Source organism: Panthera leo, chromosome D3 (assembly GCF_018350215.1).
Source record: "Panthera leo isolate Ple1 chromosome D3, P.leo_Ple1_pat1.1, whole genome shotgun sequence".
In the NCBI taxonomy this organism is placed as follows: domain Eukaryota; kingdom Metazoa; phylum Chordata; class Mammalia; order Carnivora; family Felidae; genus Panthera; species Panthera leo.
The window spans coordinates 21,492,711-21,518,789 of record NC_056690.1 but is presented as its reverse complement, the minus strand read 5'-3'; the positions used below and the strand labels follow the sequence as shown (position 1 = coordinate 21,518,789).

The 26,079-nt window shown below is 40.6% G+C and overlaps 1 protein-coding gene across 2 annotated transcripts in view; it reads right to left on the bottom strand.

Annotated features, from left to right (window-relative positions):
- The window catches only part of PISD (phosphatidylserine decarboxylase), a 36,557-nt gene extending 19,301 nt beyond the window's left edge, over positions 1-17,256 (bottom strand). The window contains exons 1-3 of one of the 2 annotated variants that reach the window (XM_042909507.1): positions 17,179-17,256; positions 8,377-8,456; positions 4,682-4,857 (exon numbers count right to left, since the gene is read on the bottom strand). In XM_042909507.1, coding sequence (XP_042765441.1) covers positions 4,682-4,857; positions 8,377-8,456; positions 17,179-17,243 — 321 coding nt within the window. In that variant the 5' untranslated portion in view covers positions 17,244-17,256. Of the gene's footprint in view, positions 1-4,681; positions 4,858-8,376; positions 8,457-17,178 lie in introns of those variants that run through there. The other variant, XM_042909508.1, reaches the window with a different exon arrangement.
- Positions 17,257-26,079: the final 8,823 nt, after the last annotated feature.

Below are 26,079 nucleotides of genomic sequence, written 5' to 3'. Positions count from 1 at the left end.
TTGGGATTCTCTATCTCCCTCTCTCTGCCCCCACCCTTAGAATAAATAAACATTTTTTAAAAATTAAAATTAAAATACATATTCCTAAACATCTAAAAGCCCGGAAGGGCTAAGTTCCCCAAAATGTGAACTGTGGTTTCCTGTGCATTGTGGGATCGTGGGTCACTACTGTTTTCATTTTCATATTTTGTAATGTTTTCTGATTTTTTAAAAAATGAACATTTACCTTTACAAGCAGGTAAATGACCAAATTATTTGGTCTCCACAGGCTACTTACTTTGCTGCTAGTTGCAGAATTCCCTTAATCACATAAAACAAACACACAGGTTTCATTTCTACTCAGCCAACTACATGTGCTTCTTTTCCTACCATGAAAAGAATAGGACTCTCAGAGCAGGCAAAGAGGCTAGAAACATTTTCTTAAATGTGAAAAACAGAACACATGAAAATGAAACACACTCAAGACCCACAGCTGAGTTCAAGTCTCCTTAAATCACATCCAACACCCACCTCCCCTCTGCAAGAGCCATGCCCTCTCCCCGCACCCCAGAGTAGAGCTTGCAGTGAGTGAGATGGCACACATTTTGGAGCAATGGTTTCTTCTATACTGTTAGAGAGGGAGGAGAAAGGGCAGGGGGGTGGACAGGAAGAACTGAAATAAAGGAAAGAGATGTATATAAATTCTTCAAGAGTATTATGATGGGGGATGGGTGGCATAATATGAATTCTCAACCTATGTAACTACAGACAACTTTTCAAGTCAGTATACTCAATTCACCTCATAATTTAAACAGGCGGAGCCCTCACAGAATGGAGGTACCTTGAGTACACAGCAAGCCCCAGTGGGCAGGTTAAAGCTCACCTCCATCTCTTGCTATCACTGTCTAAATTCTGTACTAACAGCACCTTTTATTGGCAACATGGTATTGTTTTAAAGAGTATGGGATTGGGCATCAAAAGATCTCTGTTCTGGAACCCACTCTGCTACCAAATGGTCTTTCTTTTTGTAAAATGGCTCTAACACCGGCCTTTGCCACCTCAGTGAGCTGTTATAAATAAACGGATTCAGAAAAAATGTGAGGTGCTGGGGTACGTGGGTGTCTCAGTCAGTTGAGTGTCTGACTCTTGACATCAGCTGAGGTCGTGATTTCATGGTCATGGCATGGATCCCCACATTGGGCTCCATGCTTATTGTAGAGCCTGCTTGAGATTCCCTCTCTCCTCCTCTTTCTGCCCCTCCCCTGCTCATGCATGCACACACACGCGCACGGTGCGCTCTCTCACTCTCAAAATAAATAAACTTTGAAAACAGAAAGAAAGAAAAACTGTGAGGTGCTATTCAACCTAAAGCATTACAAACATGCTCTTAAGAGTTTTGATACAGGGGGGTACATGGGGTACATGGCTGGCTCTGCCAATAGAGCTTGTGATTCTTTTTTTTTTTTTTTTTTTTTTTTTTTTTGAGAGAGAGCACAAGCAAGGGAGGGGCAGAGAGAGGGGGGAACAGAGGATCCAAAGCCAGCTTCGAGCTGACAGGCTGACAGCAGCAAGCCCGATGGAGGGCTCGAACCCACAACTGCAAGATCATGACCTGACCCAAAGTCAGACACTCAACCAACTGAGTCACCCTAGCACCCCTAGAGCATGTGACTCTGGATCTTGGGGTCATGAGTTCAAGCCCCATGTTGGGCACAGAACTTACTTAAAAAATAAAAAATTACCAAATTACAAAAGTTTTGGGGCATTTGGATGGCTCAGTCAGTTGAGCGTCCAACCCCTGATCTTGGCTCAGGTCATGATCTCACAGGTTCATGAGTTTGAGCCCCTCACAGGGCTCTACACTGTCAGTGTGGAGCCTGTTTGGGATTTCTCTCTCTCTGCCCCTTCCCTGCTCATGCACGCATTATCTTTCTTGTTCTCTCTCTCCGAAAAATAAACAAACATTTTAATTTTTTTTTACTTTTTTTTTTTAATGTTTATTTATTGTTGAGAGAGACAAAGTGTGAGTTGGGGAGGGCCAAAGAGAGAGGAAGACACAGAATCTGAAGCAGGCTCCAGGCTCTGAGCTGTCAGCACAGAGCCCAATGCGGGGCTTGAACTGACGAACTGTGAGATCATGACCTGAGCTGAAGTCAGACGCTTAACCGACTGAGCCACCCAGGAGTCCCAAAACAAACATTTTTAAAATATTTTAAAGTTTTGATAGAGAGGGATGCCCAGATATTTCTTCAACACAAGAGAAACTTACAGGATGGGAAAGGGGAACAAAAGCTTCCTGCTGGCACACTGACCAACAGGAGCTAGCAGGACTGCTTCATGTGTGGGGAAGGCTACATTGCCCCTAGACCCATGTCTATCTCCTGGAAATCCAGAAAATGCTATTGGTAAAACAAAATCACCCAGTCACCTCAACTGTGCCACTGACCCCAGGAGCTCATCTCAGCCTAACTACCAGCCTGTCTTCTCTTAAGCTCTGGAGATGCCTGACTTGACCCAAGGATATGAAGAGATTATATTCCAGCAAAATCACCCACAGAAATTTTCATTTGCCACTTAAAAAACAGAGCCCTGAAGGGAACCTTACAGCTCATCTGCCCATGGTTCCTACACTATCATCAGAATCCTCAAAGGGGCTTTTTAAAAACAAAAATCTTGAGTCTTGCTCAAACTTTCTAAATCTCCAGGGATAAGAACAAAGAATTCATAGTTTTAAAGCTCCCCCACAATTCTGATGATTGACCAGATTGGGGTACTCTCATTTTTCATGAGACGACAGGGGTTAGGTGGGGCAGGGGTAGGACTAGGATCCAGGCCATGACTCCTAGTCAGCACTCTCCCTTCTCACGACCTGCTGCCTCTCTGGAAATCCTACAATATCTGGTCAGAGTCCAGACCATTTCCCTTTCATAAAGTGAAATGCTGGAGTCCTGCCTGTAAATCCAGCAGTCCTATAGCCATTTTACTCAGTCAAAAGAATCTAACAGTATCTAACTTAAATCCAGCTCTGAACCAATAGGGGCTTCAGATCTTGTGCAGCACTGAGCCACTCTGATCCAGTATTCTGTTACTGTCCAGGCCCTAGAACTTATAAGCCAATCAACCCTGTCCTCTTTACAAACAGTCGTCTTTCAGACATTGACTCACATATGGCAGTAATTCCAATTATACAAATGGTGAATGCTAAAAAATACGACTGACATTAGTCTTTTATGATTTTAGAAGTCACAGATTTCTTCCAAATGTAGATTCTCTTGGAAGACCTTTGAAATGGGTCTCGAGCTCATTGCAGGGTGACTCAGCTTGACAAATGCTTGGGGTCAGAGAGAAACCATCTTGAGTGGGGTCATTGATCACAGTCTTACAAGTATCAGCCTAAACAAGAAGGTACGTTTACAGAGGAAACCATCAATGTCACGGGAAATAGAGTACAGCAAAATTTCAAAGTGTGACTCACATACTACACAATTACCCTTCGCCAAAAGGACTTTGTCATATACTACCAGAAAACAGAAAGCCTTTTTTTTTCTTGGTCTGAGATAGGCTATTATGAAGCCCAAGGTGTATGAATAGGCCAGAAAAAGGACAGACACACGGGGAAGCAGGTATCTCCTTGGGTAACAGCCACATCTGGATCTGTATGACCAGCTGAATAAGTCACAGTTTTATAGGACTGGTGGAAATCAGGTGAAATCTCTACACTAGATTCTACTGGAGGAAGAGGGTCAAAACCAAAATTCAAAACAGGACTTTAGGAGGAAGCCTATAATGTAGCATGTAATGCCAATGCCAACAAATATTCCTAGATAAACTATGCTAGAGCTGGAAGAAATCTCAGTTGGGTTCCAATCCAACCTATTTTATAGTTGTTTATGACATAGTCACACAGAGAACCAAATGGCAAGTGACATGTTCACGTTCACACAGCTACTGAGGAACATGGCTGGAACTTGCCTTTAAGACCCACATGCCTTGGTCAGTGGATTCAGCAGAGCTGGATTACTGATAGGGAACGGCTCATGAAGAAACCCAACAGCATCATCTAAATACCATAAAGTCTCTACTCTCACCCCCCCCACCCCGGCTTTTACCCACTGGCTCTACTAATATTTCAGATTTTTTATTTGCTAAATTATGGCTGAGAAGACATTTTTAAGCTTGCATCTTAATACTCAGTTCCAAATTTACTGACTGTCTACTCTAAGTTACCAATCATTCTGGGCCACTGGAGCACAGATGAATAAGACAGTTCTATTGTACATCATTCATGGTTCAACAACATTGAAGCCTGCCCCTACTGAAAGGTCCTATTGTCGGGGAAGCATTTTGAGCAATAAAAATAAAGGAAATTTGATTATTTCAGTCTGGTTCCTGGTGAGAAGTTATCCACATCCCAAAAGTCCAACTGTTTCAGCTTATCCTCAGAGAAGGGCATGAACTCTGAGGATTTCAACAGCAGGTAATGAATTTCTCCTCAGAGCTGTTGGGGAGATTAGGAGTAAGTGTGGACACAGAAGGGAAGCCCAACATGACACCAAAGGTATAATGTCTGTGTCTGGCCAAAAACCCACTGGAGACATGAGCTCCAAAAAAGAACATTGCAGTTTTTCAAACATTTCAACTTTGGGGCAATTTAAAAAGTTGTGTTAAATGAGAATTCACGGTGACTGCACCTTAGTCCTACCTCCCAGGGACCAGCAAGTTTGGGTGGAATCTCCAAGCCCAGCTTCTCCAGCTCTCGCTCCCTGTACTTCTCATACTGCCGGTAACCTGCATACCCGCTGCCTGTCACCAACAGAATGGGCAGGGGGCGCAGCAGGAACAAGGTTCGAGCAGGGGCAGTGTGGACTCTTCTGGCATCTGTTAACAAAAAAATAGAAAATTCTGAGACTGGGAGAAGGGACAGGGATGAGTCATGCAAACAGCACCAAAAGGAGGCCCAGGAAAAGTCACGCATCTTAGAAGCCCTCAGTAGGGGTGCCTGGGTGGCTCAGTCAGTTAAGCATCTGACTTTGGCTCAGGTCATGACCTCACAGTTTGTGGGTTCGAGCCCCACATCAAACTCTGTGCTGACAGCTCAGAGCCTGGAGCCTGCTTCCAATTCTGTGTCTCCCTCTCTCTCTGTCCCTCCCCCATTCGTACTCTGTCTCTCTCTCTCTCTCTCTCTCTCTCAAAAATAAATAAAAACATTAAAAAAAAAAAAAAAAAGAAGCCTTCAGTAAAGGTTACAGGACCCTAAAGGGGTATGATAAGCAGGTGCAACCTTGAGTCACTAGTAAGACCCTTCTGTCTCCAAATCTTACCAATAAGTAAGGGACAAGCATCTTTCCTGTGAAACTACAATGCACCTCAACTGCCACCATAGCCAGAGAATTTAACATGAAAACATTGAATCACAAAAGAGATCAAGTAGCAAAACTAATCAAAGTTGCCTGGCAAGACACCACCAGGTCCACAACTGGGAGTCAGGTATCACTTCTCATCCAGCACTCTCTGACCTTACTTTTACAATCCAGGCCCAATTCTGACTGGACACTAGTATACTACAATGCAAACTCTCATAAATTCTTACAATTTGATAATAAAAAAGACAACCCAATTAAAAAATGTACAAAGGATTTGAATAAACATTTCTCCAAAGAAGATATACATATGACCAATAAGCACATGAAAAGATGTTAAACATCTATTATGGGTTGAACTGTGTCCCCCCAAAATTCGTATGCTGAGTCCTAATTCCCAGTACCCCAGAATGTGACTTTACTTGGATACAGGGTCTCTAGAGAGGTAAACAAGATGAAATAAGGTCATCATGGTGGGCCATAATCCAATATGACTGGTGTCCTTATAAAAAGGTAAAATCTGGAGACAGACACGCTTATAGGGAGAATGCTATGTGAAGATGAAGGCAGAGACCAGGATGATGCTTCTACAAGCCAAAGACCGCCGGCAAACCATTAGAAGCTAGACACGAGGCATGGAACAGATTCTCTCTCATGACCATCAGAAGGAAGCAATCCTGTGACACCTTGATCTCAAACCTCTAGTCTCAGAACTTGAGTAAGTTTTCTACTGTTTAAGCCACTCAGTTTGTGGTACTTTGTTACAACAGCTGTAACAAACCAATACAACATCATTAGTGATCAGGGAAATGCAAATCAAAACCAAACTGAGCTACAACTTCACACCCACTAGGATGGTTATAATCAAAGACAATTCACGGGCACCTGGGTGGCTTAGTCGGTTAAGTGGCTGACCCTTGATTTTGGCTCAGGTCATGATGTCAGGATTGTGAGATCAAGCCCAGCGCGGAGGCTGCTTGGGATGCTCTCTCTTCCTCTCCCTCTGCCCCTCTTGTGCGCACTCTCTCTCAAAAAAATTTTTTAGTTTAAAAAAAAAAAAAGAAAGACAACTCAGTATTGGCAAGGATGTGGAGAAACTTGAACCCCCATACACTGCTGGTGGGATTTTGTAAAGTGGGGCAGCCACTTTGAAAAAGAGTTTGTCAGTTCCTCAAAATGTTAAACATAAAATTACCACACGACCCAGCAATTCTGTTCTTAGGGATATTCCTGAGAGAAACGAAAGATACATCTACACAAAAATTTGTGCAAGAATGTCCAACACCAGCCAAAAAACAGAAACAATCCAAATGGCCTTCAACTGGTGAATGAATAAACCAAATGAGGTATATCCATATAATAGAATATTATTTGATAATAAAAAAGGAATGAAGTATTGACACATGATATAACATGAACCTTGAAAACAATACATGAAAGAAGCCAGCCACAAAAGGCTGCATACTGTAGAATTTCTTTCACATGAACCGTCCAGTATAGGAAACATACTACAGAGACGTAAAGTAGATTAGTGGCTGCAAGGGACTGCAGGCTTGGGGCGGGGTCGGGGGGGTGTTGAGGCACAGTGAGGAGGGAATGAAAATGTTCTAAAGTTAAATAGTGGAGGGGCACCTCTGCCCTTCTCCCGCTTCTGCGCTCGCTCGCTCTCTCTCTCAAAATAAATAAATAAACTTAAAAAAAACTTTTTTTTAAATAAATAGGAGCACCTGAATGACTCAGTTGGTTGAGTGGCTGACTTCAGCTCAGGTCATGACCTCATGGTCTGTGAGTTCAAGCCCCACATCAGGCTCTGTGCTGACAGCTTGGGGCCTGGAGCCTGCTTGGATTCTATGTCTCTCTTTATCCCTTTCCTGCTCACACTCTGTCTCTCTTTCTCAAAAATAAACAAACATTTTAAATAAATAAATAAATAAATGTTTTGCTTTCACTCTCATCAACCATCTCATTTTATCCCCAAGATCTTCTCACTGGACAAATGGCTTCTGATATGATAGAATAAAAAGGATATCTAGGTGGTGCCTGGGTGGCTCAGCTGGTTAAACACCCAACTCTCAATTTTGGCTCAGGTCATAATCTCACAGTTTGTGAGATGGAGCCCCACATCAGGCTCTGCACTAACAGCACAGAGCCTGCTTAGGATTCTCTCTCTCTCTCATTCTCTCTCTCTCTCTCTTTTTCTCTCTCCCTCTCTCTCTCTCTGCTCCTCCCCTGCTCACACATTCTCTCTCTCTCAAAATAAGTAAACTTAAAAAAATGGTATCTAAATAGTAAAGACAAGACACATTCTTGTGCAAGTTCAAATGGCTGCTTACAATATCAAAAAGTTCACAATCCACAGTTTTGATGAGGGTGTGGGGAACTGACACATTCACGAGCACCTCCTACTCAAACGCATATAAAGTGGAACAATCCTCTTTGAAGAGCAATTTGGCCTAAATACCAACTTGCAAAACACATAAATCTTCTGATTCAGCAAGTCTAACTCTACAAATTTATCCTGAAGCTGCACAAAGATATATTACCACAGAAATGTATAGTAGAGAGGTCCTTGGGTGGCTCAGTCAGTTGAGCGTCTGATTTCAGCTCAGGTCACGATCTCACAGTTTGTGGGCTCGAGCCCCACATCCAGCTTATTGCTGTTAGTGCAAAGCCCACTTCAGATCCTGTCCCCACTCTCTGACCCTCCCCTGCTCGTGCTCTCTCTTAATAATAAACATTAAGGAGAAAAGAATAAGTATATAGTAGAAAAAGCCCAGAAACAATTTAAATGTCTAACACCAAATGGTACAGTCATTCAATGGAATACTATGCAGCCAGTAAAAACGATCAGGTCACAATCACTAGTGCTTCAGTAATAACTATATGCCTGGTACTCTAAGCACTCCACAGATATAAGGTCATTTAATTTTAATTTAATTCTAATAATTTCCCAATGAAATAGGACCTGTTTATCCCAGTATACCGATAAGCAAACTGAAGCACAGAGAGGCCAGCACTACCTATAATTGCTACTTACTTGTATAAAAGGCTCTGACAGGCAGCTTCCTTAAGGACTGTAGGAAATGGCTCAGAACAGTGTTCTCATGGTGGAGGAGGCTATAAGCAAACAGAAATGAACTGTTAAACATTTACCTTAAAATTTTTAAAAAATTAGTGGAGCAACTGGCAAAACTTGAATACAATCTATAGATTCACTAACAATCTTATATGAATGTTAATTTCCTGGTTTTGACCACCAATGTGGTTGTGTGAGAAAAATGTTCTTGTAGGAAAAAAGCTGAAATGGTTCAAAGTAAAGGAATATCAAATCTGTAATTTTCTCTCAAGTGTTTTGGAAAAATATATATATACACACACACATACACCTGAAGAGGGGACAGGGAGGGAGAATAGTAAAGCAAATACAGTCGACATCTGGGGAATCTGGGTAAAGAGTATTTGGGAATTCTATTTTAACTTCTGAAACTATTTCACAATAAAGTTATTTTCTTAATTAAGCATAATATCATAACAGGCAGTAAAGCCAGCACTCTTACACAAAGCCGTATGTTTCTGTACCACAAAAGAACTCTACACAGCCTTGTAAACATCTAACCCCCAGGGGAGGCCAGGTGGCTCAGTCGGTTGGGCATCCGACTTCGGCTCAGGTCATGATCTCACGGTCCATGAGTTCGAGCCCTACATCGGGCTCTGTGCTGTCAGTTCAGAGCCTGGAGCCTGCTTCGGATTCTGTGTCTCCCTCTCTCTCTGCCCCTCCCCCACTCATGCTCTGTCTCTCTCTCTCTAAAATAAATAAACATTAAAAAAAAAATTTGTTTTTAAAACATCTAACCCCTACGCATTAAAGAATCTAACACATTTTAAATTTTAAAAATCTGTCCTGGAAAAAAAATGACACAAACCATGTGTAACTATTCTAATCTACTTCAAGTCTAGACAGCTCAATTTAGAATTTCTGGATTATCTTTTGTGGCTACTTTGCTATTTTGTCAAGCTATGCTGACAGATTGAACACGTTTCAGGCCTCCTGAGAAAAAAATTACCAAGGATAGCTTTCCACTCTAAGAAAACATTATTATTTTTTTTAATGTTTATTTATTATTGAGAGACAGAGAGAGACAGAGTGAGCAGGGGAGGGGCAGAGGGAGACACAGAATCTGAAGCAGGTTCCAGGCTCTGAGCTGTCAGCACAGAGCCCAACACGGGTCTCGAACTCCCAAACCGCGAGATCATGACCTAGCTGAAGTCGGACGCTTAACCGACTGAGCCACCCAGGTGCCCCTAAGAAAACATTATTTTTGACTCAGTTTGTTTCTCTTTCACCTTCACCCAAGGAAACTGGACATTTTCCCAGTGGCAATAAATGACTGCCAGCAAGGAAAGCATTTGTGAATTTTCATTTCCCCTAATCAAAGAGCACACATCTCATTGTCAATTCAGATAGCACTTCGGTTTCCCCAAATTTTGACCTGAAATCTAAAGTAAAGAAATTAGTAAAAAAATAGTAAAATAAAGAAAATAGTCCTTGTCAGTAAGCACTTCTTTTTCTGCTGAGGCCTTTTATGTGAGATGTAATAATTTATTACAAATGTCTACATTGCTACTTTTATGGAAAATAAAACTACATTTATGACCTTCATACAATAATACACATTTTCATGGATATTTAGTAGTTATGTCTTATATACATAGCCTGCAAACATGATCAGATTTAGGCACCTTTTTTTTTCTTTTACTTGAAATTGACTTAAAAACACCGTCACAGCATGGTGCTAATATGTGGGAGAATCTGATTCTCCCACAGGCAAGTCAGGTTCGTATAGAGAAAAAGTATGGAATCATGATAATCATCACCACTAAGGCCAGAGAGATGTACAGCTATTAACACAAAGGTATGTTTCAGTATATGAATGTTCTTTCAGCAGTGAACAATGCTCATCTCTAAGACTGGAAACTCCCACTACAAAAGCTAAAAGCCTCAAACCCTGCTTTCCAAACAGAATTAGAACAAGAAGTGTAAAAACTGACTAAAGGTACATTGTTGTGTTCTGTCCACTGCTGTATTGTGTTCCAGAATGAATGCTGAACCCCCCAACTAAAAGAATGTTTGCAGACTGCTGAATAAGGCTTTTCTTCCCTTGGCTGGGGAAGTACAAATGGGAGATAATGGTCTATCCACTGTAACCAGACACACAGCACTCAGGTGGTTTGTCTTGCATATGGGCCTTCACCTCAGCACGCCTGCCCAAGAACACAGAGCTCAGTTCTCTCATACACCTCTGTAACCCCGGCTCCTGGAAAAAAATGCCTGGCAAATACCCCATTACACTAGTTAGTCTTTTATAACTGGATCATTCGTATCCTGAGATAAATGCTGTATATTCTCCAATCTTACATAAACACTGTCTACCATGGACCCTTCTCTAGCTTCCACCCCACTTTTCTTCTCTCCTTCATAACAAGCTCTTAAAAAGAGCTACATGCACTGTCAACTGTAAAAATCCTAGAACACAAGCAGTAACTTCTCTGACATTGGCTGTAGCAACTTGGTTCTAGATAGGACCCCTGAGGCAAGGGAAACAAAAGCAAAAACAAACTATTGGGACTACATCAAAATAAAAAGCTGCACAGCAAAGGAAACAAAACTAAAAGGCAACCTATGGAATGGAAGAAGATGATATATCCAATAAAGTGTTAGTATCCAAAAAATATTAAAGAACTTAAAAACTCAACACCCAAAAAAACCAATAATCCAAATAAAAATGGGCAGAAGACAGGAGCAGACATTTCTCCAAAGAAGATATACAGATGGCTAACAGTCACGTGAAAAGGCACTCATCACCAGGCAAATCAAAACTACAAAGCAATATCGCCTCACACCTGTCAGAATGGCTAAAATCAAAAACACAAGAAACAACAGGTGTTGGCAAGGCTGTGAAGAAAATGAAACTGTCTTGTACTGCTGGTGGGAATGCAAACTGGTACAGCAACTGTAGAAAACAGTATGGAGGTTCCTCAAAAAGTTAAAAATAGAACTTACAATCCAGGAATTACACTACTGGGTATTTACCCAAAGAATACAAAAACACTAATTCAAAGGGATACATGCAGCCCTATGTTTATAGTAACATTATTTACAATAGCCAAGATATGGAAGCAGACCAAATGTCCATTGACTGATGAATGGTTAAAGAATATATGGTATACATATACAATGGAATAGTATTTGGCCCTCAGAGGGAATGAAATCTTCCCATTTACAATGACACGAACGGAGCAAGAGAGTATAATGCTAAGCGAAATAAGTCAGAGGAAGACAAATAACAAATGGTTTCACTTATATATGGAATTTAAGAAACAAAACATTAAGAGAACTGGTTGTTACCAGAGGGAGGTGTGTAGGGGATAGATTAAATGGGTAATGGGGATTAAGGAGTGTACTTGTCACGAAGCACCTGGGTGGCTCAATTGGTTGAGTGTCCAACTCGATTTTGGTTCATGATCCCAAGGTCTGTGAGTTCGAGCCCCACATCAGGCCCTGCCCTGGGAGATCCTCTGTTTGGGATCCTTGGGATCCTCTCTTTTGCTCTCTCTCTCTCTCTGCTCCTTCCCGACTCACCCGCACACTCTCTCTCAAAAATTAATAAGCAAACTTAAAAAAAAAAAGAGGGGGCACCTGGGTGGCTCAGTCAGTTAAGCATCTGACTCTTGGTTTCAGCTCAGGTCATGATCTCACAGTTTGTGGATTTGAGCCTCGTGTCAGGCTGTGCTGACAATGCAGAGCCTGCTTGAGATTCTCTCTCTCCCTCTCTCTCTGTCCCTCCCCATCTCTCAAAAAATAAACATTTAAAAAATTAAAAAGAAAAAAAAAAAAACAGTGCACTTGTCACATGATGAGCAGCATGTGTTGTATGGAAGTGTTGAATCACTGTACATCTGAAACTAATATAACATTGTACATTAACTGGAATTAAAATAAAAAGTAAAGAAAAAAAAAAAAGAGCTATGTTCACTGGCACTATTTCCTCACCTCTAACCCTCTCTTAATCCTGCTCAACCAAGCTTTTGTTTCAACCATGTCACCTCTTGTCAAGGTCACCAACAACTTCCAGGTTGCCAACACCAATGCATATTTCTTGAGTCTCGTGTTATTTGACCTCTCACAGAGCATCTGCCACAACTGACCCCTTTCTCTCTTTTTTACTGAGGTATAATCGACATATAACATTGTTAGTTTCAGGTATACAACATAAATCAATATGTATATATACTGTGAAAAGATCACCACAATAAGTCTGGTTAACATCTGTCACCACACAGTTAACAAAATTTTTTTCTTGTGATGAGAACTTTAAGATTTTTTTTTTCAAAAGTTTATTTTTGAGAGAGAGAGCCAGAGAGCAAGCAGGGGAGGGGCAGAAAGAGAGGGAGAAAGAATTCCAAGCAGGCTCCATGCTGTCAGCACAAAACCCCATGCGGGGCTTGAACTCACAGACCATGAGATCATGACCTGAGCCAAGATCAAGAGTAAGATGCTTAACCAACTGAGCTACCCAGGTGCCCCAAGACATAAACTTTCACTGTGTTAAGTCACTGAGATGCTGGGGTTTACCTGTTACCATAGCAGCATTACTATAATATACCATTTCAGCAAAAGGCACCCTTTACACAGCTACACAAGTCAAAACCCTGAGACTCATTCATATAGAAGACATTTCTCTCTCATTATCCACATTCAATCCACTGGCAAGACAGGAAGACTCTACCTTTAAAATATATTTATCTGTCTAGGAGCACCTGGCTGGCTCAGCTGGAAGAGCATGCGACTTGTTCTCGGGGTCATGAATTCGAGCCCCATGTTGGGTGTAGAGATTACTAAAAAAAAAAAAAAAAAAAAAAAAAATGTAAAAAAAAATTATACACACACACGCATAGATATAAAGATATATAGATGTATATAAATATATCTATTTCTCATTGCCACCACTACTCACACCCTAACCCAAGACACCTGATTCTCTTAAGTGATTGAGAAAGTCTGTTCTCCACTTTCCACTCTTGGCCCTCTATATCCTATTCACCACAAAACAGCCAGAGTGACCTTTTCAAAACAGAAAAGACCAGACCCCATGTACTCGGTCCTTGCTGGATTCTCAGATATCCTACTGCTTTCTGTCTCCTCCTTACTCATTCCAGTTGCCACTCCTAGTACTCACCACACCTTTGCCTCTTTCCACACCCTTGCATTTGCTGTTTGTTCTAATGGGCACACCCTTCTATGTGGCTCACTCCCTCATCATTCAGTTCTCTGTGAAATGTTCCCTTCTCAGTTTGTCTTACCTGACTACCATGTGCCCTTTAATCACCTTCCTTTATTTTTTTCATGGCACTTCTCACTACCTGAAACGAAAAGATTGCGTGTGTGTGTATGTATATGTATGTATGTATATGTATGTATGTATATGTGTGTGTGTGTACATATATATATATATATATATATATATATATATATATATATGTATCACCTATTTGTTTACTTTGCCTGCCTTCCCACTGAACTCCAATCTCAATGGTGAGATTAAACCCCAGAAGGATGAATGGATGAATGGATAAATTCAATCAGCTGACTCTTCTAGGTGGTGACTCAAGTGGGCATGCTGCACGCAGGTGATTAAAACCCATGAGTGAGCACATAAGTCTGAATGCACGACTTACTGCCACTCATTAGCAATGTGACTTTAGGAAACTCAATTAATTCTATGCCTCAATTTCCCCACCTGTAAAAACAGGATCCCATTGACACTACATGAGATAATCATAAAAAACCAGCACCTAGCTACATATTACTACTTTTTAAATGTTTATTTATGTTTGAGAGAGAGAGAGAGGGAAGGAGCCCGAGCATGAGCAGGGGAGAGGCAGAGAGGGAGAGAGAGAATCCCAAGCAGGTTTCACACTGACAGCAGGAGCACAATCTCACGAACCAAGAGATGCATGACCTGAGCCAAAATCAAGAGCTGCACACTTAACCCACTGAGACACCCAGGTGCACCCCATTACTATTTTTTAAAGTAACAGAGTTTATGTTCAGCTGGCACACACTGGGATGGCTATATCAACTGTCTATGACCAGGGGCCCATGGCTAGCTCAGTCAGTGGAACAAGCAACTCTTGGTCTTGGGGTCATGAGTTTAAGCCCCACGTTGTGGGAGTAGAGATTACTTTAAAAAAAAACTGCCTATGACGAGTATCCACACTGACTGGTCTATGGCCATACTGTCATGGTTAAAAAACACTTTTGGGGCACCTGGGTGGCTCAGTCAATTAAGCATCCAACTTCAGCTGAGGTCATGATCTCATGGTTTGTGAGTTCAAGCCCCACATCAGGCTCTGCTCTGGGATCATGGAGCCTGCTTCAGATCCTCTGTCTCCCTCTCTGTGCCCATCCCTCATGTGTTCTCTTTCTCTCTCAAAAAAAAAAAAAAAAAAAAAATTAAAAAAATAGAATTAAAGTCATGTAAACTTAAAATCTTTTAACATCATCCCTGGTGGTGACATTTTAACTATAATCCTTCTATCTCTCCTGCCCCCTCCCCTTTTTTTTTTTTTTTAACATTTATTCATTTTTGAGAGACAGAAAGAGACAGGGCATGAGTGCTGACAGCTCAGAGCCTGACGCAGGCTTGAACTCTCGGACCATGAGATCATGACCTGAGCTGAGTAGGAGCTTAACCAACTGAGCCACCCAGGCACCCCCATTTTTTAAAAAAAATTTTTTTAGCATTTATTCATTCTTGAGAGACAGAGAGAGACATAGCATGAGTGGGGGAGGAGCAGAGAGAGGGAGAATCGCTCCTGCTTTCTGAACATACGAAGCTTTTCTAAAAATGAACTGGCAGACCTCCTGAAGGCCTTATTCCACATTCTATCTTGTGTTAGTGTTTAGTTGAGTGTTTTCTCTCTCTTCTACTAGACTGCAAAATTCTTTAAACAAAAAGCCCATTCCAAATGCTGTATTTTTAATTCCTGTCTTTGTTGTTCCTTTCCCCCATGGTCCCTGGCACCATGGTTTGCAGTGGTAGGAATGTCAATATTTCTGAATGAAAGCCTTGTACAAGCCAACCACTCCTTAGGTACTAAGGAGTCAGTGTATGCTTGCCTGAACCTAAGAGTCATCCAAGACACTTGCAGTCCCAAGCTACTACACCTAGTAAATCTGAATTTGGCAGCAGGATGGGAATATATCTGGGAATCTCAATTTCTAATAAATACCTACCCTATTATTTTATCAAACAAATTTGGGAAACATGGCCCTTAATTATCACCCAAGACGTTGTTTTCTCTTTGTTCTATCACCTGCCACACGTCACCCAGTAACTGTAAAACTCCCCTGCAATATGAGGTTTTCATCTGTATGTCTCACAGCCATGCTTTAAAGCCTATGAAAATGCTGTTTTGGTATTTGTTATCAACAATATATAATACCTTTGAAAATTAAAAGCTCTTATTGTACCCAAATCCTCATCCTTTCCAATCACTGCACCTAAATCCAATCTCATTTATCTATATTAATACTAAAGTAGGACTCCCCACCTCCAACCCTTTTTTTTAATGATGGTGAGCGAGTAAATCTTCCTCCTCATCTAAAAAAATATTTTAGGAATGCCATTTTTTAGTCATTCTAACTCATGACACAGTTTAGGTGAATTCACGGCTGACTGATAAACAGCACATCTGGTATTAATATCGAAAGCAGACACCCTCCTTTCCAAATCCCAACTGTTACCACACGTTGCAGAGCCCCCTCCTGAGAGAACTACACCATTTCTGAAATAGTCCATGATAGGAGAGTAAAGCTTTCATGGTAAGGACAATCAGTTTCTGCTCACTTTCAGTCCAAATCCAGTATCCTTTTATTTCCCCAAATCACAATGATAGGTCACCTCTGGTCATAGAGCAAGTTTTGGTCAATGCTGACAAAATTAACCCTGCCAGAAAAACAAAAATCACTATGCGTCTCCAAACCTTCTCACTTTGAAATGACACCAAGCAGCCGACTCTGAGTCATAGCTACCCACATTTTAATCCATTTTCTGAGAGTCCAAATGGTCCCTAGCTATTTGTGGATAATAAATGCCCTCATGGTGGACAGCCTAAGGGAAAGGTCCTTGAGTGAGAGACAGAGGTAGCCTGGTCGGGGTCCGGACTCTGCTACTAATTGGCTGGGTAAAAATGAGCAAGTCCCTCCCTCTCTCAAGGCCTCAATTTCCACAATTCCAAAAATAGCTGGATTTAGATGACCTCTCACGTCTCTTCCAACTCTAAGAACTTAACAGTTGGGAGTCAACCAGAGTAACCAAGACCTAATTTCTTAACAGACTATTTGCGATTACTGAATCCAACCTCTTCGCTTCAAACACCAAGAATCCAAAGTAAAGACCCCAACTTTCAGTCCAAAGCTCTTCCCACATCTTGTCGCCCTTCCAGGAACACAAATCCCGAAAGAAGCGTTCAGTCCAGCCTCGACTCTAGTGGCGGGCAGGCAACCATCTGTTTTGTTTGGTTTTCTTGTTTTTCTCCCTTCTGGACTTCCACTTAGCTGTAAAAGGCAAAGCGAGAGCGCTCAGGCCAGCCCCAACTAAACCCGGACCTCCCTACACGCCGGGAGTCCCACCTGATTGAGGCGAAGGTGGATGGCGCCGTCTCCACCCGACCCCTCCTCAGGTCGAGCCCGTAATAGGGAAACGACTCCTCCTCCCGACTCCGGTTCGGTCTAAGCTGCCTCCGGCCCTGAGGCAACCTCCCCAAGCAGCTATACCTGTTCCGCCACGACGTGACACCGCGCAGCAACCTCAGGCACCGCGGCCCTACGGACGTCGCCATCTTGTCTCCTCCTTCTCGGTGGGCCACGCCCCCTTTTCCACACTCGTGGCGCACACATGTGACGTCACGAGTTATCGAGCTCACGGGGCCAATAAGGAAAACGGTGGGGTGTGGGCGGAGACGGGTAAGCCCCTCCCCTTGGCCGCTGCCCGCCCCATCAGCCTGGCTGTTGGGTCGCCTCCAGAGCTAGGTGGGTAGTTACCTGCTGTGCTAAATCCGGGCCTGGGCGCAGAGTCGCCAGGCTTCTTTCTTTCCTCTGGCTTCCGTTTCCCCGTGCGCCTGGAAAATGAATCACCCAAGGCCCGAGAATGTATCAACTTAGCCAATTCCCTTATTTACAGACGGGGAAGTTAAGAGGGTCCACCGCTCAGTTACCATTTATTCCGTGCTTCCTAAGTGCCAGGGTCTGTTCTGAGCACTTTGCGTGCCCACTGTCTCCTTTTTTCCCAAACTGGAGAAATACACCTCCACTTTTTCCTCCCCTATTCTGCTAATTACAGTTGCTTTCAGACATTTGACACAAGAGGAATGTATTGCCTGGTGCCTGCAATTATTTCTGTGTGGTTATTTAAGCTCAACTAGAACACAAGCAACCCTTCCATGGAGCATCAGATTTCCTGTTGGAGGGGAGACACCTCCCTCTATGAGCCTTAAAAGACTGAGAAAAAAAGAAGTATACAATTGGTTTTACTATTCAATTGAGAGTAGTAACTCAGGAGGGGGCGGGGTTGTTTCAAAATGAAGCACATTTAGGACAACAAATATCCACATGCAAATGAAGTGGACCCTTACCTTATAACTTATACAAAAAGTAACTCAAAATGATTTGAAGACCTAAACTTAAGAACTAAAACTATAAACCTCTTAAAAGAAAACATAAAGGAAATCTTCATGATAATTGGATTCGGCAGTAATTTCTTGAATATAACACTAAAACGCAGGCAACAACAACAAAATAAATCAATTGGACTTCATCAAAATTAAAAACTTTTGTGCACCAAAGAACACTATCAAGAGAAATCAAAGACAACCCACAGAATCCAAGAAAATATTTGTAAATCCTGTATCTATCTGATAAGCATCTAGTATCCAGAATATATAAAGAACTCCTAAAACTCAATAATAAAAAACAAACATGGTGCCTGGGTGGCTCAATTGGTTAAGTGTCTGACTCTTGATTTCAGCTCAAGTCATGATCTCACAGTTAGTTAGATTGAGCCCCGTCAGGCTCTTCAAGGAGCCTGCTTGGGATTCTCTCTCTTTCTCTCTCTGCCCCTCCCCGATGTGCGTACTCTCTCTCTCTCTCTCTCTCTCTCTCTCTCTCTCTCTCTCTCTCTCAAAATAAATAAATAAACTTGAAAAAATAATAATAAAAAACAAAACGACTCAGATAAAAAATGGACAAAAAACTTGAACAGATATTTCTCCAAAGACGTTATACAAATGGCTAATAAGATCCTCAACATCACTAGTCATTAGGGAAATGCACATCAAAGCCCCAATAAGATACCAACTTCACATCCAATAGAATGGCTATTATAATTTTTTTTAATGGAAAATAACAAGTGTTGGTAAGGATGTGGAAAAATTAGTATCCTTGTGCATTGCTGGTGATAAGGTAAAATGGTACAGCTGCTATGGAAAACAATTTGGTGATTCCTCAAAAAGTTAAACATAGAATTATCATATGATCCAGCAATTTCACTCCTATATGTATATACTCAAAAGAATTGAAAGCAGGGACTCAAATACTTGTATACCAACATTCATAGCAGCATTATCACAAGAGCCAGAAAGCAGATTAATAAATGAATGGATAAACAAAATGCGATATATCCATATAATGAAATATATAAACTTTAATTACATTATGGTAAGTAAAATTAGTCAGACACAAAGAAACAAATATTGTATGATGCCACATGAAGTACCTAGAATAGGCAAATTTGTAAACAGAAAGTAGAATAGAGGTTACCCAAGAGGTTGAGAGGAGGGGAGATTAGGGAGTTAATGGATACAGAGTTTCTGTTTGGGATGATGGAAAAGTTCTGGAAATAGTGGCACTTGTTGACTAACATTGTGAATATACTTAATATCACTGAATTACACACTTAAAAATATTGTGTATACTTTATCACAGTTTGTTTAAATCAGCTGATAACAAATGTTGATAAGGATATAATGCAGAGAAATCACAAACTTCATCCTCCACTGGTAGGAATGTAAAAAGATGCAGCCTCTTTGGAAGACAATCTTGCAGTTCCTCGATTAAATATAGAGTCGCTGGGGCGCCTGGGTGGCTCAGTCGGTTGGGCGGCCGACTTCGGCTCAGGTCATGATCTCGTGGTCCGTGAGTTCAAGTCCCGCATCGGGCTCTGTGCTGACAGCTCAGAGCCTGGAGCCTGTTTTGGATTCTGTGTCTCCCTCTCTCTGACCCTCCCCCGTTCATGCTCTGTCTCTCTCTGTCTCAGAAATACACGTTTTAAAAAAAAATATAGAGAGTCGCTGCAGTATGTCCCAGCAATTCCATTTGTAGGAATATACCCAAGAGAAATGAAAATGTAAAAACCTGTCCACAAAGGTTTTTATGCTGTGTAGAAACAGCACAAATGTCCATCAAACTGACATAGATATGGAACAGATTAACAAAATATGGTACATTCATACAATGGAATATTATTTATTTGGCTGTAAGAAGGAATGAAGAACCAATACATGTCATAACATTGGTGAACCTTGAAAATATGATGCTAAGTGAAAGAAACCATGCACAAAGACCACATATTGTATTATTCCATTCATATGAAATATCCAGAATGGAGAAATCTACAGAGAAAGAAAGCAGAGTAGTGATTGCCTAGGGCTGGGGAAAAGGGACTGAGAGGATGGGGGATAAGGAAGAGTATGAGATTTTTAAGGGGTAGATGAAAATGTTCTAAAATTGACTGTGGTGATGATATACATAAGTGTGAATATGCTCAAAACCATTGAATTGTCAACTTAAAATGGGTGAATTATATGGTATGTGGACTACATCTCAATAAAGATGCTTAAAATTTTTTATTTCTATTTATTGCTGGAATACAGAAATATACTTGATATTTATATTTGAGCTTATATCTAATAAGATGTTTGGTGTAGGTGTTTATAGTAGATATTTTTCTGATTAAAAGTCTTCCCTTCTGGGGTGCCTGGGTGGCTCAGCTGGTTAAGCGTCCGACTCTTGATTTCTTCGACTCAGGTCATGATCTCACAGTTTCTGAGTTAGAGCCCCATGTTGGGCTCTGTGCTGACAGTGCTGAGCCTACTTGAGATTCTCTCTCTCTCTCTCTCTCTCTCTCTCTCTCTCTCTCTCTCTCTCTTTCTCTCTGCCCTTTCCCCGCACATGTGCACACACTCTCTCTCAAAATAAATAAATAAATAAACTTAAAAAAAAAGTCTTCCCTTTTAGGGGCACCTGGGTGGCTCAGTTGGTTAAGCGTCCAACTTCGGCTCAGATTATGATCTCACCATTTGTGAGTGTGAGCCCCATGTCGGGCTCTATGCTGACAGCTCAGAGCCTGGAGACCACTTCAGATTCTGTGTCTCCCTCTCTCTCTCTGCCTCTCCCCATTGCACTCTGTCTCTCTCTCTCTCTCGAAAATAAATAAACACTAAAAAAAAAAAAAAAAAAAAGGCCTTCCCTTTTATTCTTAGCACGTGCAAAATGCTTATTATGAGTGTATACAAATGTACATTTGGGCATTTTTTAGGATTACCATATATTGTTGGGCTTTTTTCCTACTAAATTCTGTTAATGTGGTAAATTAGATTGATTTTCTTTTATTTTTTAAAACAAATGTATCAAAATATAAATTCACATGTTACAATTCACCCATTTTAAGTGTATAACTCAATGGTTTCTAGTATATTCACAGGTATAGTGTGGTTCACCATAATGAATTACACTTTCATCACCCCAAAAAGAAAGCCCACACTTTTTAGCTATCATTGTCATGCCCCCATTCTCACCTCCCCAGACCTAAGCAATAAGAAATCTACTTTTTGTCTATGTAGATTTTCCTATTTTGGATTTTCATATGAATGGAATCAAATAATATTTGAACTTTTGTAACTGGCTTGTTTCACTTAGCATGATGTTTTCTTTCTTTCTTTCTTTCTTTCTTTCTTTCTTTCTTTCTTTCTTTCTTTCTTTCTTTCAAGTTTATTTATTTTGAGAGAGACAGCGAGCGCAGGAGAGAAAGAGAGAGAGAAAGAGAGGGAGAGAGAGAATCCCAAGCAGGTTCCCGGATGTCAGCACAGAGCTCAACTCAGGGCTCAACCTCACAAATTGTGAATCATGACCTGAGCCAAAATCAGGAGTAGAATGCCTAACTTGATAGGAGGTCACCCAGGCACCCCATAGCACAATGTTTTCTAGGTTCATCCATGTTGTAACATCTGTCAGTACTTCATTTCTTTTTATTGCCAAACAATAATCCATTGTATGGCTATACCACATTTGTTTATCCATTCATTGTTGATGGACATTTGGGCCATTTCTATCTTTTGGAAATCGTGAATAATGCTGCTATAAACATTCATATATAATTTATTGTATGAACATATATTTTCAAATATTTTAAATATTTTCAATGTTTTCTCTTGTGTATATACCTAGGAGTAGAATTGCTGGCTTGTACGTTAACTCTATTGTTAATTGCATGAGGAACTGCCAGATTGTTTGCCAAGATGGTTGCGTTTTACATACCCACAAGCAGTGTATGAGGGTTTCAATTTCTCCACAACCTCGACAACACTTGCTATTTTGTCTTTTTAAAATTATTATCATGTCCATCTTAATGAGTATGAAGTGGTATCTCATTATGGTTTTGATTTGCATTTCCCTGGTGACTAATGATGTTGAGCATCTTTTCATGTGTTTATTAGCTATTTACATATCTCCCTTGGAGAAATGTCTATTTAGATCCTTTTTCATTTTTAAATTGGGTTGCCTTTTTATTACTGAGCTGTAAGAGTTCTTTATATATTCTAGATACAAATCCTTTATCAGATATGTGATGTTTTCTCCCATTCTATGGGTTGTATCTTCATTTCTTGATGGTGTCCTTTGAAGCATGAAAGTTTTTAATTTTGAAGAAGTCCGATTTATCTACTTTTTCTTTTGTTGCTTATGTTTTTGATGTCATATCTAAGAAACATTTGCCAAAATCAAGCTTATGAAGATTTACACCTATGTTTTCTTCTGAGTTTTTTTTTTTCAATGTTATTTATTTTTGAGAGAGAGTGACAGAGTGCAAGCAGGGGAGGGGCAGAGAGAGAGGGAGACAAAGAATCCAAAGCAGTCTCCAGGCTCTGAGCTGTCAGCACAGAGCCCCATGTGGGGCTCAAATTCATGGACCGTGAGATCATGGCCTGAGCCGAAGTTAGATGTTTAACCAACTAAGTCACCCAGGTGCCCCTAAGAGTTTTATAGTTTAAGCTCTCACATTTAAGGCTTTGGTTCTTTTTTTTTTTTTATGTTTTTCTTTATTTTGAGAGAGAGAGCAAGTGAGCAGGGGAGGTGCAGAGAGAGGGAGAGAGAGAGAATCACAAACAGGCTCCGAGCTGTCAGTGCAGAGCCTAACATGCGGCTCAAATCCACAAACTGAGAGATCATGATCTGAGCCAAAAACAAGAGTTGGACACCTAACTGACTGAGCTACCCAGGCACCCCAACACTTTGATTCATTTTAAGTTAAGGTTTTTTTGTATATATATTTTTAATGTTTATTTCTTTTTTGAGAGAAAGAGACAGAGCACAAGCAGGGGAGGGGCAGAGAGACAGGGAGACACAGAATCCAAAGCAGAGCTGTCAGCACAGAGCCCGATGCAGGGCTCGAACCCACGAACCATGAGATCATGACCTGAGCCAAAGTCAAATGCTTAACTGACTGAGCCACCCAGGCACCCCCCGCCAACTTTTTAAAATAATTTTTTTACGAGTTAAGTTTTGTACATGGTGTGAGGTAAGGAACCAACTTCATTCTTTTGCCTGTGGCTATTCATTTGTCTATTGATTTTCATAGTTAAATCAACCTTGCATTGCTGGTCATGGTGTATTATCATCTTTTATATATCACTAGATTCAATTTGCTAATATTTTGTTTAGGTTTTTTGCATCTACTTTGTGAGAGAGAATGGACTGTTATTTTCTTTCTTTCTTTCCTCTTCCTTTCCTCCTTCCTTTCTTTCTTCCTTCCTCCCTCCCTCCCTCTCTCTCACTTTCTTTCTTTCTTTCTTTCTTTCTTTCTTTCTTTCTTTCTTTCTTTCTATCGTTCTTTCTTTTTCCCTTTCTTTCTTTCTTTCTTTCTTGTTATACCCTTGTTATGTTTTTGTTATCATAAATGCATGTACACTTCTCTTTTTCAATTCTCTGGAAAGTATAAGATTGGTGTTACATCCTCCTTAAAATTTGGAAGAATTCTTTCTTTCTTTCTTTCTTTCTTTCTTTCTTTCTTTCTTTCCTTCTTTCTTGTTATACCCTTATCATGTTTTTGTTATCATAAATGAATGTACACTTCTCTTTTTCAATTATCTGGAAAGTATAAGATTAGTGTTACATCCTCCTTAAAATTTGGAAGAATTCATTAGCAAAGCTATGTGGGTATGGAGGGCAGACTCAATTACAGATTGAATAAGTTTCAAGATGTGGAGTGTCTGGCTGGTTCAGTCAGAAAAGCACAAGACTCTTGATCTCCGGGTCATGAGTTCAAGCCCCACATTGGGTGTAGAGATTAGTTAAAAATAAAATCTTAAAAAAAAATAATATAAATAAATAAATAAATAAATAAATAAATAAAATCTTTAAAAAAAACAAAAACAAAAAACCTTTATGGGATGCTTGGGTGGCTCAGTCGATTTAGCGTTGACTCTTAATTTTGGCTCAGATCATGACCTTGTAGTTTGTAGGTTCGAACCCCACATCGGGCTCTGCACTGATGGTGTGGAGCCTGCTTAGGATTCTGTCTCCTTCTCTATCTGCCTCTCCTCTGCTTGCTCTTTGTACCTTTCTCAAATATAAATAAAAAATTTTTAAAAACTTTAATACATGGGTATTTGTTCAGATTTTCTATTCTTGTGTCAGTTTGGTAAATTGTCTTTTTTCCTAGGAATTTATTCATTTTATCTAAAATTTCAGTTAATTGGGGGCGCCTGGGTGGCTCAGTCGGTTGAGCAACCGACTTTGGCTCAAGTCATGATCTCACAGTTTGTGAGTTTGAGCCCCGCATCAGGCTCCGTGCTGACAGCTCAGGGCCTGGAGCCTGCTTCGGATTCTGTGTCTCCCTCTCTCTCTCTGTCCCTCCCCCACTCATGCTCAGTCTCTGTCTCAGAAATAAATAAACATTAAAAAATAATAAAATAAAATAAAATAAAATAAAATTTCAGTTAATTGGCATAAACTTAACATTCTTTTATATTCTTTTTGATGTCTATAGGATTTTTAGTGAGGTACTTATGTTCTTTCCTGACATTGGTGAATTTATGAAGTTTCTTCCTTTTTTTTTCCTCCTCATGATCAGTCTTGCTAAAAGTTTATTAATGTTATTATTTTCTCAAAGGATGCATTTTAACTTTGGTTATTTGCTCTATTGTACATTTGTTTTTTTATTTTATTTTATTAATAACAGCTTAGCTATGTTACTTCTTACTACTTTCTTTGGGTTCAATGTGCTGTCCTTTTCTTTCTTTGTTTTTAATTATTTATTTTGGGAGGGAGAGCACAAGCGAGGAAGGGGCAGAGAGAGGGGAACAGAGGATCCAAAGCAGGTTCTGTGCTGACAGGCTGACAGCAGTGAGCCCGATGTGAGGCTTGAATTCACGAACTGTGAGATCATGACCTAAGCTGAAGTCAGATGCTCAACTGACTGAGTCCGCCAGGTGTCCGTCTTTTTTTTTTTAATATTTATTTATTTTGAGAGAGAGAAAGAGAGCACACGCGAGAGAGGCACAGAGAGAGTCCCAAGCAGGCTCCTTGCTGTCAGTGCAGAGCCCAACTCGGGGCTCAATTCCACAAACTGTGAGATCATGAACCGAGCTGAAACCAAGCGTTGGATCCTTAACTGACTAAGCCACCCTATGCTGTCTGAGAAAACTTTATTATTATTATTATTATTATTATTATTATTTTAAATTTACATCCGAGTTAGTTAGCATACAGTGCAACAATGATTTCAGGAGTAGATTCCTTAATGCTCCTTACCCATTTAGCCCATCCCCCCTCCCACAACCCCTCCAGTAACCCTCTGTTTGTTCTCTATATTTAAGAGTCTCATGTTTTGTCCCCCTCCCTGTTTTTATATTATTTTTGCTTCCCTTCCCTTATTCTGTATGTATCTTAAATTCCTCATATGAGTGAAGTCATATGATATTTGTCTTTCTCTGACTAATTTCACTTAGCATAATACCTTCTAGTTCCATCCACATAGTTGCAAATGGCAAGATTTCATTCTTTTTGATTGCCGAGTAATACTCCATTGTATATATGTACCACATCTTCTTTATCTATTCATCCATCGATGGACAATTTCTGAGAGTACTTTGAGCATTTGTCTTTCAGGATTCTTTTCTAATATATACATTTTAGTCTATAACTTCTTTCTTTTTTTAATGTTTATTTATTTTTAAGAGAGAGAGAGAGAGACAGAATATGAGCAGGGGAGGGGCAGAGAGGGAAGGAGACACAGAATCGGAAGCAGGATCCAGGCTCTGAGCTGTCAGTACAGAGCCAGATGTGGGACTCAAACTCACAGACGGTGAGATCATGACCAGAGCTGAAGTCAAGCGTTTAACCGAC